This window comes from Cherax quadricarinatus, chromosome 6, assembly GCF_038502225.1.
Source record: "Cherax quadricarinatus isolate ZL_2023a chromosome 6, ASM3850222v1, whole genome shotgun sequence".
Classification (NCBI taxonomy): Eukaryota; Metazoa; Arthropoda; class Malacostraca; order Decapoda; family Parastacidae; genus Cherax; species Cherax quadricarinatus.
The window spans coordinates 5,262,144-5,280,235 of NC_091297.1; the positions used below are offsets into that span (position 1 = coordinate 5,262,144).

Here is an 18,092-nt window from a genome sequence, read left to right on the forward strand (position 1 = left end):
CTCTGACTTAACTCTGTGTACCACTACTCTTGTGTTCGTTTGGTTAGAAAGTTGAAGATCCAGCTGCCCACTTTTGTTAGTTATCTCTTAAGAGCGCATTTTGTGCGTTATCAAATCAAGATCGCACTTGTCAAAGGCTTTTGCAAAATCTGTGTATATTACATTTGCATTCTGCTTGTCATTCAGTGCATCCAAGACCATATCATAGTGATCAATTAGTTGCGAGAGGCAGGATCGACCTGCTCTGAACCCATGTTGCTCTGGATTGTGCAAATGTTGGAAATCCAAGTGATTTAGATCCTGCATCTTAGAACTCCTTCAAAGATTTTTATGATGTGGGCCGTTAGAGCTATTGGTCTATAGTTCTTAGCTATAGTGGGGCTATATCTGTTGTTTCTAGTGACTGTAGGATTTCACCCGGGTCAATGCTCCCTCTCCAAGAGCATACTTAAGGCACGCGAAAGGAGTTTCTTGCAGTTCTTAATGACCACGGAGTTTCACGACTCTGGGCCCGGGGCTGAGTGGATGGACATGTTGTCAATGGCTTTTTCAAATCCAGTGGAGCTAGGGTTATGCCAGAAATTTGGCTTACACTGACAGGGTTTTGATGCTCATTCATGAACAAATCATTTGGACTGTCGATCTTTAGACTGACTATTGGCTTGCTAAACACAAAGTCGTATTGAGACTTCAACGTCTCACTCATTACTTTGTTGTCATCTGTGTAATTCCCATCTTGATTACTGTCTGGGAAACCTTACAGTCCCATTCCCAAACATCTTGCTGCTTGATGATTTCAGTCTAAGATATACAAAATGGAAGAATGTAGCAAAAAATGTTATAGCAGAGACAATCCCTGGAGGCAGAGCAGATGAAAAGTCACACACACATGAGCTGCTGAATCTCTCTAATAAATACACCACTACCACCACTTCCACTTTCATCACTGCTACCACTATACCACCACTACCACAACTACCACCACTACCACAGTCATCACTGCCACCACTGCCACTGTCATCACTACCACCACTACTACCACTGCCACTACTACTACCACTGCCACACTCATCATTACCATTACCACCACAGCCCCTATCAACACTACTGCCACTACCACTATCATCACTGTCACCACTTCCACCACTACCACTATCACCACTACCACCACCATCACTACCACCATCATCATCACTACTACCATCATTACTACCACTATCATCGCTACCACCATTATCACTGTCACTATCATCACTACCACCATCATCACTACTACCATCATTACTACTACCATCATTACTATCACTATCATCGCTACCACCATCACTACCAGCACCATCGCTACCAGGACCATCATCACTACCACCATCATCACTACCACCATCATCACTTCCACCATCATCACTACCACCATCATCACTACCACCACCATCACTACCACCATCATCACTACCACCATCATCACTACCACCATCATCACTACCACCATCATCACTACCACCATCATCACTACCACCATCATCACTACCACCATCATCACTACCACCATCATCACTACCACCATCATCACTACCACCATCATCACTACCACCATCATCACTACCACCATCATCACTACCACCATCATCACTACCACCATCATCACTTCCACCATCATCACTACCACCATCATCACTACCACCATCATCAATACCACCATCATCACTACCACCATCATCACTACCACCATCATCACTACCACCATCATCACTACCACCATCATCACTAACACCATCATCACTTCCACCATCATCACTATCACCATCATCACTACCACCATCATCACTACCACCATCATCACTACCACCATCATCACTACCACCATCATCACTACCACCATCATCATTAACACCATCATCACTTCCACCATCATCACTACCACCATCATCACTACCACCATCATCACTACCACCACCATCAATACCACAATCATCACTACCACCATCATCACTTCCATCATCACTACCACCATCATCACTACCACCATCATCACTACCACCATCATCACTACCATCATCACTTCCACCATCATCACTACCACCATCATCACTACCACCATCATCACTACTTCCATCATCACTACCATCATCACTACCACCATCATCACTTCCACCATCATCACTACCACCATCATCACTACCACCATCATCACTACCACCATCATCACTACTACCATCATCACTTCCACCATCATCACTACCACCATCATCACTACCACCATCATCACTACTTCCATCATCACTACCACTATCATCACTACCACCATCATCACTACTTCCATCATCACTTCCACCATCATCACTACCACCATCATCACTACTTCCATCATCACTTCCACCATCATCACTACCACCATCATCACTATCACTATCATCACTACCACCATCATCACTACTACCATCATTACTACTACCATCATTACTATCACTATCATCGCTACCACCATCATCACTACCAGCACCATCGCTACCAGGACCATCATCACTACCACCATCATCACTACCACCATCATAACTTCCACCATCATCACTACCACCATCATCACTACCACCACCATCACTACCATCATCACTACCACCATCATCACTACCACCACCATCAATACCACCATCATCACTACCACCATCATCACTACCACCATCATCACTACCACCATCATCACTACCACCATCATCACTTCCACCATCATCACTACCACCATCATCACTACCACCATCATCACTACCACCATCATCACTTCCACCATCATCACTACCACCATCATCACTACCACCATCATCACTTCCACCATCATCACTACCACCATCATCACTACCACCACCATCAATACCACCATCATCACTACCACCATCATCACTACCACCATCATCACTACCATTATCATCACTACCACCATCATCACTTCCACCATCATCACTACCACCATCATCACTACCATCATCACTACCACCATCATCACTACCACCACCATCAATACCACCATCATCACTACCACCATCATCACTTCCACCATCATCACTACCACCATCATCACTACCACCATCATCACTACCACCATCATCACTACTACCATCATCACTTCCACCATCATCACTACCACCATCATCACTACCACCATCATCACTACCACCATCATCACTACTTCCATCATCACTACTTCCATCATCACTTCCACCATCATCACTACCACCATCATCACTACCACCATCATCACTACCACCATCATCAATACCACCATCATCACTACCACCATCATCACTACTTCCATCATCACTTCCACCATCATCACTACCACCATCATCACTACTACCATCATCACTTCCACCATCATCACTACCACCATCATCACTACCACCATCATCACTACCACCATCATCACTACTACCATCATCACTTCCACCATCATCACTACCACCATCATCACTACCACCATCATCACTACTTCCATCATCACTACCACCATCATCACTACCACCATCATCACTACCACCATCATCACTACTTCCATCATCACTTCCACCATCATCACTACCACCATCATCACTACTTCCATCATCACTTCCACCATCATCACTACCACCATCATCACTATCACTATCATCACTACCACCATCATCACTACTACCATCATTACTACTACCATCATTATCACTATCATCGCTACCACCATCATCACTACCAGCACCATCGCTACCAGGACCATCATCACTACCACCATCATCACTACCACCACCATCACTACCACCATCATCACTACCACCATCATCACTACCACCATCATCACTACCACCATCATCACTACCACCATCATCACTACCACCATCACTACCACCATCATCACTACCACCATCATCACTACCACCATCATCACTACCACTATCATCACTACCACCATCATCACTACTTCCATCATCACTACCACCATCATCACTACCACCATCATCACTACCACCATCATCACTACCACCATCATCACTACTTCCATCATCACTACCACCATCATCACTACCAGCACCATCGCTACCAGGACCATCATCACTACCACCATCATCGCTACCACCATCATCACTACCAGCACCATCGCTACCAGGACCATCATCACTACCACCATCATCACTACCACCACCATCACTACCACCATCATCACTACCACCATCATCACTACCACCATCATCACTACCACCATCATCACTACTTCCATCATCACTACCACCATCATCACTACCACCATCACTACTTCCATCATCACTACCACCATCATCACTACCTCTACAGCTGCCGCAACCACCGCTGGTTCACCCTCTCATCACTAACGTGAAGATGTAAGAAGAGAGACATGATGTAAGGAGAGACGTAGCGCAGTTTGTTTAACCTCTGAGGATCGAATTAATGTTTTTTAGGGTGAGGGAGTTGGGTTTGTTAATTTGTTTTGGGGTGAAATGAAAATCGATTCATTGAACTTTTCCTGTTTTCCCGAAGCTTCCGGTTAGAGAGATGTAAGGAGGTGATGTGTCCTGATTTATTCTTTTTTACTTCGGTGTTTGAACGCCACTAATTTTATTGTAATTTTCCAGTTTAAGCAAAGATTACTTAAGTCAGTTTATTCTGATTTACTCGACTTCTTTGCGTGCTTGGCATGTCTTACAGAGAATGTATGTGGCTTGGGAGGCAATGTTGATGCTATGCAGTACGTGGCCGAACATCTACGTTATGCTTAGATCGAGAGGCTGTCTGCAGTTTATTCTCATAGACTTAGGCGCGAGGTATAAGTGAAAGTGTGAGGGGGCGGGGGAGAGGCTCTAAAATGCAAAGCAAACACACATTTTAACCCAGATAATGAATCATACTCAAAAAATTACTCTCGCAATTGGCCTTAAACTTCCTCATTAGAGAGCTATTCACTATGGACAACGTTGTGTATTAGACACCTGAAAATCCATCTGCTTACCTTCCCCGGTATACGAATGGTCCTCATTTTGTGCACAGTTCCCCCATGATCGCAGTTGTCAAACGCCTTTGCAAAGTTTGTGTATACCACAACTGCGTTTTGTTTTTCTTAGCACGCCTCCGAATTTTGTCATAGTGGTTCAGCAGTTGTGACAGGCATGATCTTCCATTTCTAAAACAATGCTGATTGGAGTTATGCAGATTGTGCTGTTACATAAAGATTGTAAATTGGAATCTTTTCATTTTCGAAGAATTTTATGATGGGGTAAAATGTGTGTTTTAGGAGTCTTATGACTGTTTCCCAGAATAAGTCCGATAATTCTTTGTTAATTTTGTCCCTATCAAATCTATTGTTGTTTCAGTTCAGTTGACTGAACATCTTTTCTCGTACATTATTGCTATAGTTTTCCATCCCTGTGTTTATTCTGGTTAGTACTTGTATGATGTTGAGGTCAGAGTATATTGTTTTTGTTAGGTTTCTAATTAGTGTCTGGTTGTACGCAAAGATTAAATTCAGTGTATTTTCATTTCATTATATGTTGGCTCAATGTAAACTTTCCACAAAGCCTCATTAGTTCCCTGGTAAGTACCTGTTGAGCCATGGTGCTTCCTGGAACTATTTCTGCTATACTGTTATCAAATATCCTCCATTTTACATTTGGGAGCTGGAAATCTCCATAGAGGATGTGGAATGTTTTGATAATTTTCCTGAAATAATTGTGTAAAAATTGAATGATATAATAATGTTTATAAAATGTAGTGTTGATGTGACTTCAGGAAAAGTTTCAAGTCACAAAAGAACCAACAGACAGGTTGAGTGGCGTCCAAATATGGCGTAGTAGAAAATTATTGGAGAGTGTACTAGAGAAAAAATCGGGTTTAATCACGTCTGATAAGCAGTGTATCTGCGTGACTATAGGACTGTGTAATTGTGAAATTCAAGAGTGACTTTGCTACAATCGAGCTGATAAAGGGAATATAAGAGACGCTTCGTCGTCTGGGAATGTAGTACACCTTATGTAAGTTTCCCAGTTCAATCACTACAGTAGATTACTAAGTTGGCCAACCTCTAGTATATGTCTGTTAGGGAAGCGTTAGGATGTGAGACCCAAGTAATATTTGGGGTAAGTGTGTTTCTTCAATTTGTATTTATAATTAGTTAATTGTATGATATAAAAATTTATGTATGAAATTTATGCGCATTCTCTATATATATTCTCCAATAAATGTGCATATTTTGTGGACCAAACCACTAAGTAGTAAAATCAGGTCATTAATAATCTATAAACAGCCCACAAACATAATTTACCATTGTTATTGGTTTAAATTTAATAATTCATAACTATTTAAAGGTCCAGCTTAGGTGGGTGTGGGATGAATGGGTGGGTATGGAAGGAGGGATACTGTTACCACCCAGTGTCCCTAAAATCCTACCCCTCTTAGGGGTACAAGTAATGTCAGTAAGTGTTATGTCTGTTTTAGTTGTGTCCTCCCCAAATTTTATGTGTTGTAATAATTCAGGACTGTGCCTGTAAACTTCAAACACATAATTTCTCAAAGAGAATAATACTTAGTGTGGCATTTTCCAGCTTTTCAAGACAACGATCTATCTTCTTACCTGATCCATTAATTCCTCAGCCGTTGCAGACGGTGGTCTGTATACTAGGATAATATTCCTATTTTCCACTCCATTACCTAGAACTTCTACTGTGTCATTGGATGAACGCAGCAGTTCTGTGCAACAAAAAGTATATTTCCCGTAGAGTCCTACACCTCCCGGTGACCTGTTAACGGTCACATTTACACTTATTATAGTTTTTAAGCGTTATCTTACCGTCCAAAATAATCCTTGTATGCGTTTCTATAAATGCTCCAAACATGTCATTCGCTTCTGATAGGAGCCCACTAATATAATTAACTTTGTTAGTTTTCTTTGTTCTCAAACCCAGAATGTTTGGAAAAAATGAAATAGGATTTTTCACTTGAGATGTTCTAGTTTGGTGTGTTTTTTATTAGCACTAGTGATGTACTAACCTCGTATTGTACTGGTGTATGTGTGTCTGCTTTCTCCAGTATCGATTGTACCTTTATCCCCATTTTTGTGTCTGCTTGTTTCTCATTGCGCCTAAAAAAGAATGCTGTTCATTTTTCATACTGCGGAAATTTTTTATAAATTTCCTGAAAGTGTGTAAAAATTTAATAATATAATAGTGTTTATAAAATGTAGCGTTGATGTGGCTTTTGGAAAAGTTTGAAGTCACAAGAGAACCAACAGACAGGTTGAGGGGCGTCAAAACATGGCGTTGTACACAACTATTTGGAGAGTGTAATAGAGAAAACAAATCGGGTTTAATCACGTCCGTCAAGGAGTGTATCGGAGTGAATGGAGGACTATGAAATAATTAAACTTGGTGGGCTCCTATAATTGTGAAATTCAAGAGTGATTCAGCAACAATAGAACTGATAAGCGGAACATAAAAGACACAGCGTCGTCTGGGATGTGGTACACCTCATGCATGTTAGCTTCCCAGTTAATTCTAAAGCAGTAGATTACTATGTTAGCTGACCTCTAGTGTATCTGTCTGTTATGGAAGCGTTAGGATGTGAGACCCAAGAAATGTTTTGATAAATATTCATTAAAATTTATAGTTATAATGATGCACTAATTATGCAATATAAAGTTGATATATATAATTTATACACATTCTGTGTATATTCTGCTATAACTGCGTATATATTTAGACCAAACGACTAATTAGTAAAGTCAGGTCATTAATAACCCATAAACAGCCCACAAACATAATTTACCAGTATTATTGGCTTAAATTTAATAATTCATAACTATTTAAAGGTCCAACTTATGTGGGTGAGGGATGAATGGGTGGGTATGGAAGGAGGGATACTGTTACCACCCACTGTCCCTAAAATCCTACCCATCTCCGGGGTACAACTAATATTAATAAGTGTTATGTCTGTTTTAGTTGTGTCCTTCCCAAATTATATATGTAGTAATAATTCAGGACTGTGTCTGTATACTTCATACACATAATTTTTCATACATAACTTTGTTTTCTCCTTAGGTTCATTGATCGATTTTTTTTTCAGTTAGAGCTTCAAAACGCAGGTGCCAGGAGGTGGAGTAGGGAAGGGAGGGGTGGAGTGGGGGAGGGAACGAGGGAGGGAAGGAGTGTAGGAAGGGGAGTGAAGGAGTGTGAGAGGGAGGGGAGGGAAGGAGTGCGAGAGGGAGTGATGGAGTGTGGGAGGAGTGAAGAAGTGTGGGAGGAAGAGAAGGAGGAAGTGAAGGAGTTTGGGAGGGAGTGAAGGAGTATGGGAGCGAGAGAGTGAAGGAGTGTGAGAGGGAGGTAGTTAAGGAGTGTGGGTGGGAAGGAGAGAGTGAAGACAGTGTGATACAAGTGGATCATTAATTAAACATTCCACGTGAAGAGGCAAACCCGCGTGGGCTGTAGAGCACAAGTACTGGTGGAGGCTCGACCCTCCGTCTGCTAAATGAGAGGGAGAGACAGAGAGACAGAGAGAGAGAGAGAGAGAGAGAGAGAGAGAGAGAGAGAGAGAGACAGAAAGAGAGAGACAAAGAGAGGTTGTCAGTGGAACGCCTTCCAACTGAACAAAAGAAACTAATGGAAAAATAAATAAATAAAGAAATGATTTAAGGAAAAACAAGATAAAATGATTTGAGAATTTTACTTAAAATTTAAATATAATAAAAAAAATATGGCCTTCAATTCAGGTAGTTGGGTAGGAGTAGGTATGGCCCTAGATAGTTCCTCTGATGTTATTTATGTAGGTTATCCTGGGCAGATGGTAATCCGATGTTCTGGAATCTCCTACCACTTGGATGGAGCACAAGTAGTATAGGTAAGGGCCGGTAGTTGTAGAATAATGTTAATAAGTATTATTAACACACGTCTTGCCCCTTTATCTGGCGTCTATCCTGGAAGACCACGCCAGGAACAGAGCTGACAAATAAGAGAAAATAAAACTGGTTACCCATAGTCATGATAATATAACATCTAAGAAAGAAAAAGAATGATAAAGGCCAAAATCATTACTGGTAACCAGCAAACACTAGAAAAGAACAAACAGTAATACTCCTGGTAGATCACCCTACCTGATTAGGAGAAGAGTGGAGGCGAAGTGACTCTCCAAACTTCCATCCACACCAGGTAAGGTCAATATTACCAGGAGTAGAAACTTTAACAAATCGGACACCAGGAACTAGTTTTGCCCCAGCCCGCCAGAGAGGGGGGGGGGGTGTGTGCGCGCGCAACGTAACTCTCTAATGGTTCCTGGTTGCCCGAACAACCTTAACCCCACTTACACCTACTTTTCCCTCACAATACCCCCTTCCAAAACTTATGGACGGAGTCAATAAGTCAACGAACAGAGGGAAAAGCACTAAATACAACCTCGGCTCAGCCAATCTGAAAAGTGGTTTTCAGAGCCAGAAATATAAACGACTTTAAACTTATAGGGCTGAATAGCCAGAGCCCATCTCAAGAGTCTGCTATTTGACCCTTTAAAGTTTTCCAAGTACATCAGTGGCTTGTGATCTGTTTCAAGCACAAAGGGTTTACCGTATAGGTAGTATTTAAATCTACTTATACCCCATACTAAAGCATAACATTCTTTCTCCACAGTGGAATATCTTTCTTCTCTGGGCAGAAGCTTCTTACTGGCGAAAGATACTGGGAAAGGTGTCTCCTCATAATATTGAAGTAGTACAGCCCCGAGTCCAGAATGGGAGGCATCTGTTCGGAGACAAAATATTTTATTAATATCTGGTAATTTTAGGACAGGGGGGTTTGAAAATATACTCTTAATTTCTTCGAAGCTTTGGTTGGCTTCCTCAGAACAACTAAGAGGTTCCTTGACACCCTTTTTCAAATAGTCTGTAAGAACTGAAGTTAAGCTACTTAGATTTGGTATGAAGTTTCTATAGAAGTTTACAGATCCAAGGAAACTTCTTAATAACTTTTTGGTAGCAGGGAACGTACTTTCTAAAACAGCTTTGGTCTTATTAGGAAGTGGTGAAAAGTTGTTATCAGAGATAATGAACCCAAGGTATTGTACCTTGTGATAGCCAAGAAAGCACTTTTGTGGTTTAACTGTAAGTCCATGAGTTCTTAGTCTTTTCAAAACAAGCGATAGTGTATTTAGATGGTCTTCCCAGACATTTGTCATGATATAAATATTATCAAAATACACTGATACATTCTTTAGATCAGAAAGAACTATTCTCATAAGCCTAATATACGTGGCACATGCGGTAACCAAGCCGAAAGGCATTGTGCGGTATTGCATTAGACCTCTATGAGTAGGGAAAGCAGTGTATGGTTTCGAGTCTGGGTGTAATGGCACTTGATGGTATGCTTGTGAGATGTCTAATTCTGAGAAGAATTTGCAGTCATGGAATTTATACAAGTCATGATCAATTACTGGCATGGGTTCCGCATCCCATTTAGTTATAGTATTCAAATAACGAAAATCTTGTGCCAGTCGGTAAGAATTATCGGGTTTCTTAACCATGACAACTGGTGAACAGAAAGCCGACTTCGAAGGTTCTATGATATTTAAGTTAAATAGTTTGTCAACCTCATTATCAAAAGTTTTCCGTAAGTGAACGGGAACAGGGTAGATTTTCCGCCTTACTGGTTCATGATCCGACAATTCAATCTTGTGTACAATAGTGGTGGTAAGTCCTGGTACCTCTGTGAATACGTCAGAAAATGTGTTTACTAAGGCACTTACTTGAGACTTTTGCCTATTCGACAAGTCGTTGTTAATGTTGACATTTGACTTCTTTGGTGAGGGATCATGCGTTAAGATGTCCAGTAGCTCCTTCGATTCTGTAAAAGACTCGTCATCTATAATACAAATTCTACATTCGTACGAATCACCACTTGTATCCAAGCCGAAAGAAGAAGTATCTTCGTCAAAGGCATTTACGCAAAGATGAACTTCTCTTCGATGGTACCGTTTCAAAATATTGACGTGATACATTCTTTCCCTACCCTTGACATCCAAGATATAATCTACCTTATTGCAGACCTTCACTACTTTATACGGTCCGCGCCATGTAATTAGCAATTTGTTGGATTTGTCAGGTAGGAGAACTAAAACTTCATCACCAACATTAAACGTGCGCTTGGAGCTTTTATGGTCAAAATAGGTCTTGTATGTTTCCATAGACATCTCTAGGTTTTTACTGACCAAATCTGCGGTTTCTTCCAACCTTTCCCTTAGATCTAAAAGAAACTGATAGCTGTTTTGAACCTCAGGTTTGATATCTTTGGACCAAAGTTCATTCAAAATAGATAGTGGACCACGAGCTTGTCTCCCATAAAGCAATTCGAAAGGGGAATAACCAAGGGAATCACTTGGAATCTCGCGCATTGCGAAAAGAGCACATGGTAAAAATCTATGCCAATCCGTTGGTTTAAGAATACATAGTTTTTTTAGTATTGACTTTAGGATGGCATGTTGTCGCTCCACTCTTCCGTTACACATCGGATGGTAAGGTGTAGTGAAAAGAGGTTTAACACCCACAAGTTGATAAACGTGTTCCATTAATTCTGAAGTGAATTGAGCCCCTTTATCCGACAGAATTTCACGAGGTATACCTACACGTGAAAAAATAGAAAATAAGGCTTCTGCGACTTCTATGGACGTAATGGACTTTAAGGGTACCGCCTCTGGGAAGCTGGACGCGTAGTCAATCATAGTTAAAATATATTTATGGCCTCCTGATGAACGAGGTGTGATAGGACCAACTATATCTACTGCAACCCTTGCAAAAGGGACTGAGAAAATTGGCATCTTTACCATACGAACTCTCCTAGTTCTACCCTTCTGCGTGGAAAGTTGACATACGTGACATGATCTGCAGTACTTATAGATGTCAGAGGACATGCTAGGCCAGAAATATAGGTCCTTGATTTTATTATAGGTCTTCCTATGTGAAAAATGGCCAGAGACTGGCAAGTCATGCGAAATCTTTAAAATGGTTTCACGGCAATCCTGCGGAATGACTAACAGGCTTCGACCAACGTCATTGGGTTTGTCCGCAGACTCTATAGTCTTGTACAAAAGATCGTGTTTGAACTCAAACTTGTAAGAAAATTTCTTTCTCTGGGTCACCTTGCCATTTAAAGCTAACTTCCGAGATTCCTCTAAGGAAGGACAAGTCTTTTGAAGACCCTCTAAATCTATATGAGACAGCTCGATTGGCTTTCCTTTGGAAAGAACTAATGGGTGGATAGGTTTTACCTTAGACTGAGCTCTGGTAACGACGTTAATTGAGTCTAGTTGTTGTATAGATTGTGCCCCACGTAGTTTTCCACTGGCGTCTGCGTTGTCCAGTTCAAGTGACTGACTTACTAAAGGTGTTACCGGAGTTTTGTAACCATCAGCTCTCTGATTTAGGTTATCCAACTGAATCTCATCTGGAACTATCTGTGAAGAAACAGAGATATTAGGTTCCAACCCTTCCTTGGAAACTCCAAATTCCAAACAGTCCTTCTCAGATGGGAAAGCAGCCCCTTGTATGTTCCCAACCAAAACAGAACACGAGGTTATCGGGGCAACTACGGCATCTACCCACCCTGAGAACCATTTGCACCTAACAAAACATCTGACTGTTGGAAAAGAATCGCTTCTTCCTAAATAGTCAGTTAATTTAGTGGACTTATAACGTGAAGAATCTAGGTTAGGGAAGAGCTTACTTGAGATAACAATACAGGAACATCCAGTGTCTCTAAGAATGGTTGATACATTCATGCCATTGACTGTACCTTCACTAAAAGGTGCGTTCATGTTTGATTCAGTGAAACATTTACCGACATTTTCACCTTTTTTTCTAGGACAGTCGGGCCGTCTATGACCCCACTCATTACAGTTGAAACACTTTACTGTGAAGGCCGTGGAATTCTTAGGTACGGAGGGTTTGGATCCCTCAGATTGCTTAGGCACAACAGGCTTATATCTGCTACGCTCTTTAGGGTAGTTATTATGAGCGCACGCATATATATCAGCAGCTTGTGCCATTTCCGCAGCCGTATGAACGTTTCGTTCTTTAATGAATATTCGTAAGTCAGAGTTTACAGAAGAAAGGAATTGATCTCTTACCATCAGGTCTCGTAAAGATTCGAAATCGTGGTCAACCTCAGCACTTTCAATCCACGAATCAAATAATCTGAAAAGTGTTGTTAAGAATTGCATGTAATTTTGATTAGGAGTTATTTTAATGTGTCTAAACTCAGACCTGTAATGATGAGTAGTTTTTTTGAAAGCCTGAAGTATAGCTTTCTTCAGCAGGCTATAACTAGAAATAACATCAGAGGGTAGAGTGGAATAGACGTTTAATGCTGAACCTGACAGTAGTAAGCCAAGCCTAGTAGCCCAAGAATCTGATGGCCAGTCACAGAGAGTAGCAGTACTCTCGAATCTAGTAATATATGCCGCTATGTCATCTTGTTCTGAGAAAGGTGGTATTTGTGGCATCCTAATATTAGGTTCTTGGGAAGGATATTCTAGTACCCCTTCATCTATTTTCTGTTTAGATAGTTCTATCTTCTTGGCTTCTAATTCCAACCTTGATTGTTCTAACTCCCTCTGCTTAGCCTGTTCTTCAATTTCCTTCATTTTGAAGGCTACCTCTCTTGCCTGAACTCTGTCTTCTCTAGCTATCCTTTCCTGTTCGATTTTATCTTCCCGAGCTAGTCTTTCCTGTTCCTTTTTCTCTTCTCGAGCTAGTCTTTTTTCCTCTCGAGCTAGTCTTTCCTGTTCTTTTTTCTCTTCTCGAGCTAGTCTTTCCTGTTCTTTTTTCTCTTCTCGAGCTAGTCTTTCCTGTTCCTTTTTCTCTTCAATAGCCATTTTAGCAGTAATGTAACTATCAAGGCTTTGTCCAGTAAATCCCATTTCCTTCCCCGCTTTCAACCAGAAATCTAAAGAATCCATCTTGTAAAAAGAAATATTAAGCACCCAACTTCAACTGACAATTAAAATTAACAGTAACGTCTGTTACAAAAGAGGGACACAGTCCGCACACTTTAAACTTCCCAAAGTAGAAAATGAAATAAATATTTCTCCCTGGAAGAATACACTTGTGGGCTCAATAGCCTTCACTAAGCAAAACACACACGGTTCACACAGGAGGGGTTATTATCAAAGTTCCCAGGTCCAACAAATAGGTAAACTTCTAAACCGAACCCTAGAACCAAACAACGGTAAGTCAACCAGACTACCAGTAATGACTTGACACCTCAACTAACTCACCCTTTTCTATCTTAAATGTTATACTCACAACCAGTTGAACCATCAGGACGATGTTGCTTCAAGAGTCGTATCCTGGCAAGGTCGCCATTGTCAGTGGAACGCCTTCCAACTGAACAAAAGAAACTAATGGAAAAATAAATAAATAAAGAAATGATTTAAGGAAAAACAAGATATAATGATTTTTGAGAATTTTACTTAAAATTTAAATATAATAAAAAAAATATGGCCTTCAATTCAGGTAGTTGGGTAGGAGTAGGTATGGCCCTAGATAGTTCCTCTGATGTTATTTATGTAGGTTATCCTGGGCAGATGGTAATCCGATGTTCTGGAATCTCCTACCACTTGGATGGAGCACAAGTAGTATAGGTAAGGGCCGGTAGTTGTAGAATAATGTTAATAAGTATTATTAACACACGTCTTGCCCCTTTATCTGGCGTCTATCCTGGAAGACCACGCCAGGAACAGAGCTGACAAATAAGAGAAAATAAAACTGGTTACCCATAGTCATGATAATATAACATCTAAGAAAGAAAAAGAATGATAAAGGCCAAAATCATTACTGGTAACCAGCAAACACTAGAAAAGAACAAACAGTAATACTCCTGGTAGATCACCCTACCTGATTAGGAGAAGAGTGGAGGCGAAGTGACTCTCCAAACTTCCATCCACACCAGGTAAGGTCAATATTACCAGGAGTAGAAACTTTAACAAATCGGACACCAGGAACTAGTTTTGCCCCAGCCCGCCAGAGAGGGGGGGGGTGTGTGCGCGCGCAACGTAACTCTCTAATGGTTCCTGGTTGCCCGAACAACCTTAACCCCACTTACACCTACTTTTCCCTCACAGAGGTCTTCCAGTTGTGCTCATCTTACCTGCTTGAGCACGCTCATAAATGTTCTGGGAAACATCCAGACAAATTAATCTCCATTATCTGATACTTTTCAATAAAGAGAAGTAATAAAAGTAAGGGAACTTACAGCCTAGAATGATGTTCCTGGAGGTGTTGTGGCAGAAGTCTGCACTGATGAAACAGCAATACCTCGAAGAGGGATATAACTAAATTCTTGGGAATATCTTTACACAACAATAGCCGCAGTCACTGCTTCATATTGGAAAGACTGAGAACTAATAAAGAAGGATTTATTTTGGGGATACATTCTGAATGGAAGAAACTAGCCGAGTAGGCGTGTCCTTGATTACCATCAACATGGTTACTATCAGAACATTATATGAAAAGTATTATACAGAGAAGTGGATCGTCCGTAATGTGCACTGCATTTCTGGCGAGCACTTTGCGTAGCTTTAGAAATTTGTTAGACAAATCCACGAGTGGTTGAGTATGTGAAACACCTCCCCAGCACAGGCCAGTAGACCTCCTGCAGTGCTGTATTTCAACTGGTCCTTCATAGAGTCAGGGTTGACGAATAAGACAGATTAACTCAGTACAAGTCGTAATGAACGACTGTTAATAATTAAACGAAAAAACCAGATGGGGGACGCAAACCGTGTTCTATTTTTTTTATGTTTTATTTAAAACACACTTTACAATAAATAAATAAAAGTATACAGTGTCAGATATTTCACATACAAAAAGAATTATGTCGTCATAAGTAAAACACTGCAGGTGTTACACTGCCTTCAGAAAAATTCCTCTTCACATGACTCAGTACATCCCCCAACACATCAATCACATCATTTCAAGTTACAATAACATGTGACTTAGTACACTGCACACACCTGATACATGTAAAATATCTATACACAAAAACAAAGGAAAACTGTTGATGAATGGTTCAGAGAACCGACGTGTTGATAAATTAGACACATGTGCAACTCTTGCACATGTGTCTAATTTATCAAAGGAAAACTGTGCAAGCAATACTAATTAAAAACAATTCTCAATTACCGCTTCTTATCAGCAATATACACATTAATTAAGTATATGCGAGCTTTTAAATCTCTGCACAAAATTCAATTTAAACCAGCAAATAATAGAGCCTACTAGACTGGAGAATACACTAGACCTCATCTTCACTAACAATGATGATCTGATAAGAAATATCACCATATCAAAAACAATATACTCAGATCACAACATAATTGAGGTTCAGTCATGTATGCGCGGAGCCCCAGACCGACATAATGAGATTAGTCACGAGGGAGCATTCACCAAATTCAACTTCAATAACAAAAACATAAAGTGGGACCAAGTAAACCAAGTCCTAACCGATATAAGCTGGGAAGATATACTAAGCAACACAGACCCCAACTTATGCCTAGAACAGATTAACTCGGTAGCACTCGATGTATGCACAAGGCTTATTCCTCTAAGAAAAAGGAGGAGTAGATGTAAAACAGAAAGAGACAGGCGCTCCCTTTACAGGCGACGGAAAAGAATAACAGAGCGGCTAAAAGAGGTCAATATATCTGAAATGCGTAGGGAGACACTGGTCAGAGAAATAGCAAGCATCGAACTTAAGCTAAAAGAATCCTTTAGGAGTCAGGAATCGCGGGAAGAACTAAAAGCCATAAATGAAATCGAAAGAAACCCAAAGTATTTCTTCTCCTATGCCAAATCAAAATCGAGAACAACGTCCAGTATTGGGCCCCTACTTAAACAAGATGGGTCCTACACAGATGACAACAAGGAAATGAGTGAGCTACTCAAGTCCCAATATGACTCAGTTTTTAGCAAGCCGCTAACCAGACTGAGAGTCGAAGATCAAAATGAATTTTTTATGAGAGAGCCACAAAATTTGATTAACACAAGCCTATCCGATGTTATCCTGACGCCAAATGACTTCGAACAGGCGATAAATGACATGCCCATGCACTCTGCCCCAGGGCCAGACTCATGGAACTCTGTGTTCATCAAGAACTGCAAGAAGCCCCTATCACGAGCCTTTTCCATCCTATGGAGAGGGAGCATGGACACGGGGGTCGTCCCACAGTTACTAAAAACAACAGACATAGCCCCACTCCACAAAGGGGGCAGTAAAGCAACAGCAAAGAACTACAGACCAATAGCACTAACATCCCATATCATAAAAATCTTTGAAAGGGTCCTAAGAAGCAAGATCACCACGCATCTAGAAACCCATCAGTTACACAACCCAGGGCAACATGGGTTTAGAACAGGTCGCTCCTGTCTGTCTCAACTATTGGACCACTACGACAAGGTCCTAAATGCACTAGAAGACAAAAAGAATGCAGATGTAATATATACAGACTTTGCAAAAGCCTTCGACAAGTGTGACCATGGCGTAATAGCGCACAAAATGCGTGCTAAAGGAATAACAGGAAAAGTCGGTCGATGGATCTATAATTTCCTCACTAACAGAACACAGAGAGTAGTCGTCAACAGAGTAAAGTCCGAGGCAGCTACGGTGAAAAGCTCTGTTCCACAAGGCACAGTACTCGCTCCCATCTTGTTCCTCATCCTTATATCCGACATAGACAAGGATGTCAGCCACAGCACCGTGTCTTCCTTTGCAGATGACACCCGAATCTGCATGACAGTGTCTTCCATTGCAGTCACTGCAAAGCTCCAGGCAGACATCAACCAAATCTTTCAGTGGGCTGCAGAAAACAATATGAAGTTCAACGATGAGAAATTTCAATTACTCAGATATGGTAAACATGAGGAAATTAAATCTTCATCAGAGTACAAAACAAATTCTGGCCACAAAATAGAGCGAAACACCAACGTCAAAGACCTGGGAGTGATCATGTCGGAGGATCTCACCTTCAAGGACCATAACACTGTATCAATCGCATCTGCTAGAAAAATGACAGGATGGATAATGAGAACC

The 18,092-nt window shown here is 40.9% G+C and overlaps 1 protein-coding gene across 1 annotated transcript; it reads right to left on the bottom strand.

Annotated features, from left to right (window-relative positions):
- Nucleotides 1-8,708: 8,708 nt before the first annotated feature.
- Nucleotides 8,709-15,118, bottom strand: LOC138851172 (uncharacterized). Its single transcript, XM_070079972.1, has 3 exons — nucleotides 14,900-15,118; nucleotides 12,274-14,747; nucleotides 8,709-8,963 (listed from the first exon to the last, which is right to left on the bottom strand). The coding sequence occupies exons 2-3, from the start codon at nucleotides 13,960-13,962 to the stop codon at nucleotides 8,934-8,936; spliced, it is 1,719 nt and encodes a 572-aa protein (XP_069936073.1). The 5' UTR covers nucleotides 13,963-14,747; nucleotides 14,900-15,118; the 3' UTR covers nucleotides 8,709-8,933.
- Between the last annotated feature and the right edge of the window lie 2,974 nt (nucleotides 15,119-18,092).

Coding starts and splice junctions, on each gene's coding strand:
- LOC138851172 (XM_070079972.1), bottom strand. CDS start 13,962: ATGGATTCTTTAGATTTCTGGTTGAAAGCGGGGAAGGAAATGGGATTT. Junction 8,964..12,273: donor TTACCAGAGCTCAGTCTAAG/GTAAAACCTATC, acceptor CTTATTTGTCAG/CTCTGTTCCTGGCGTGGTCT.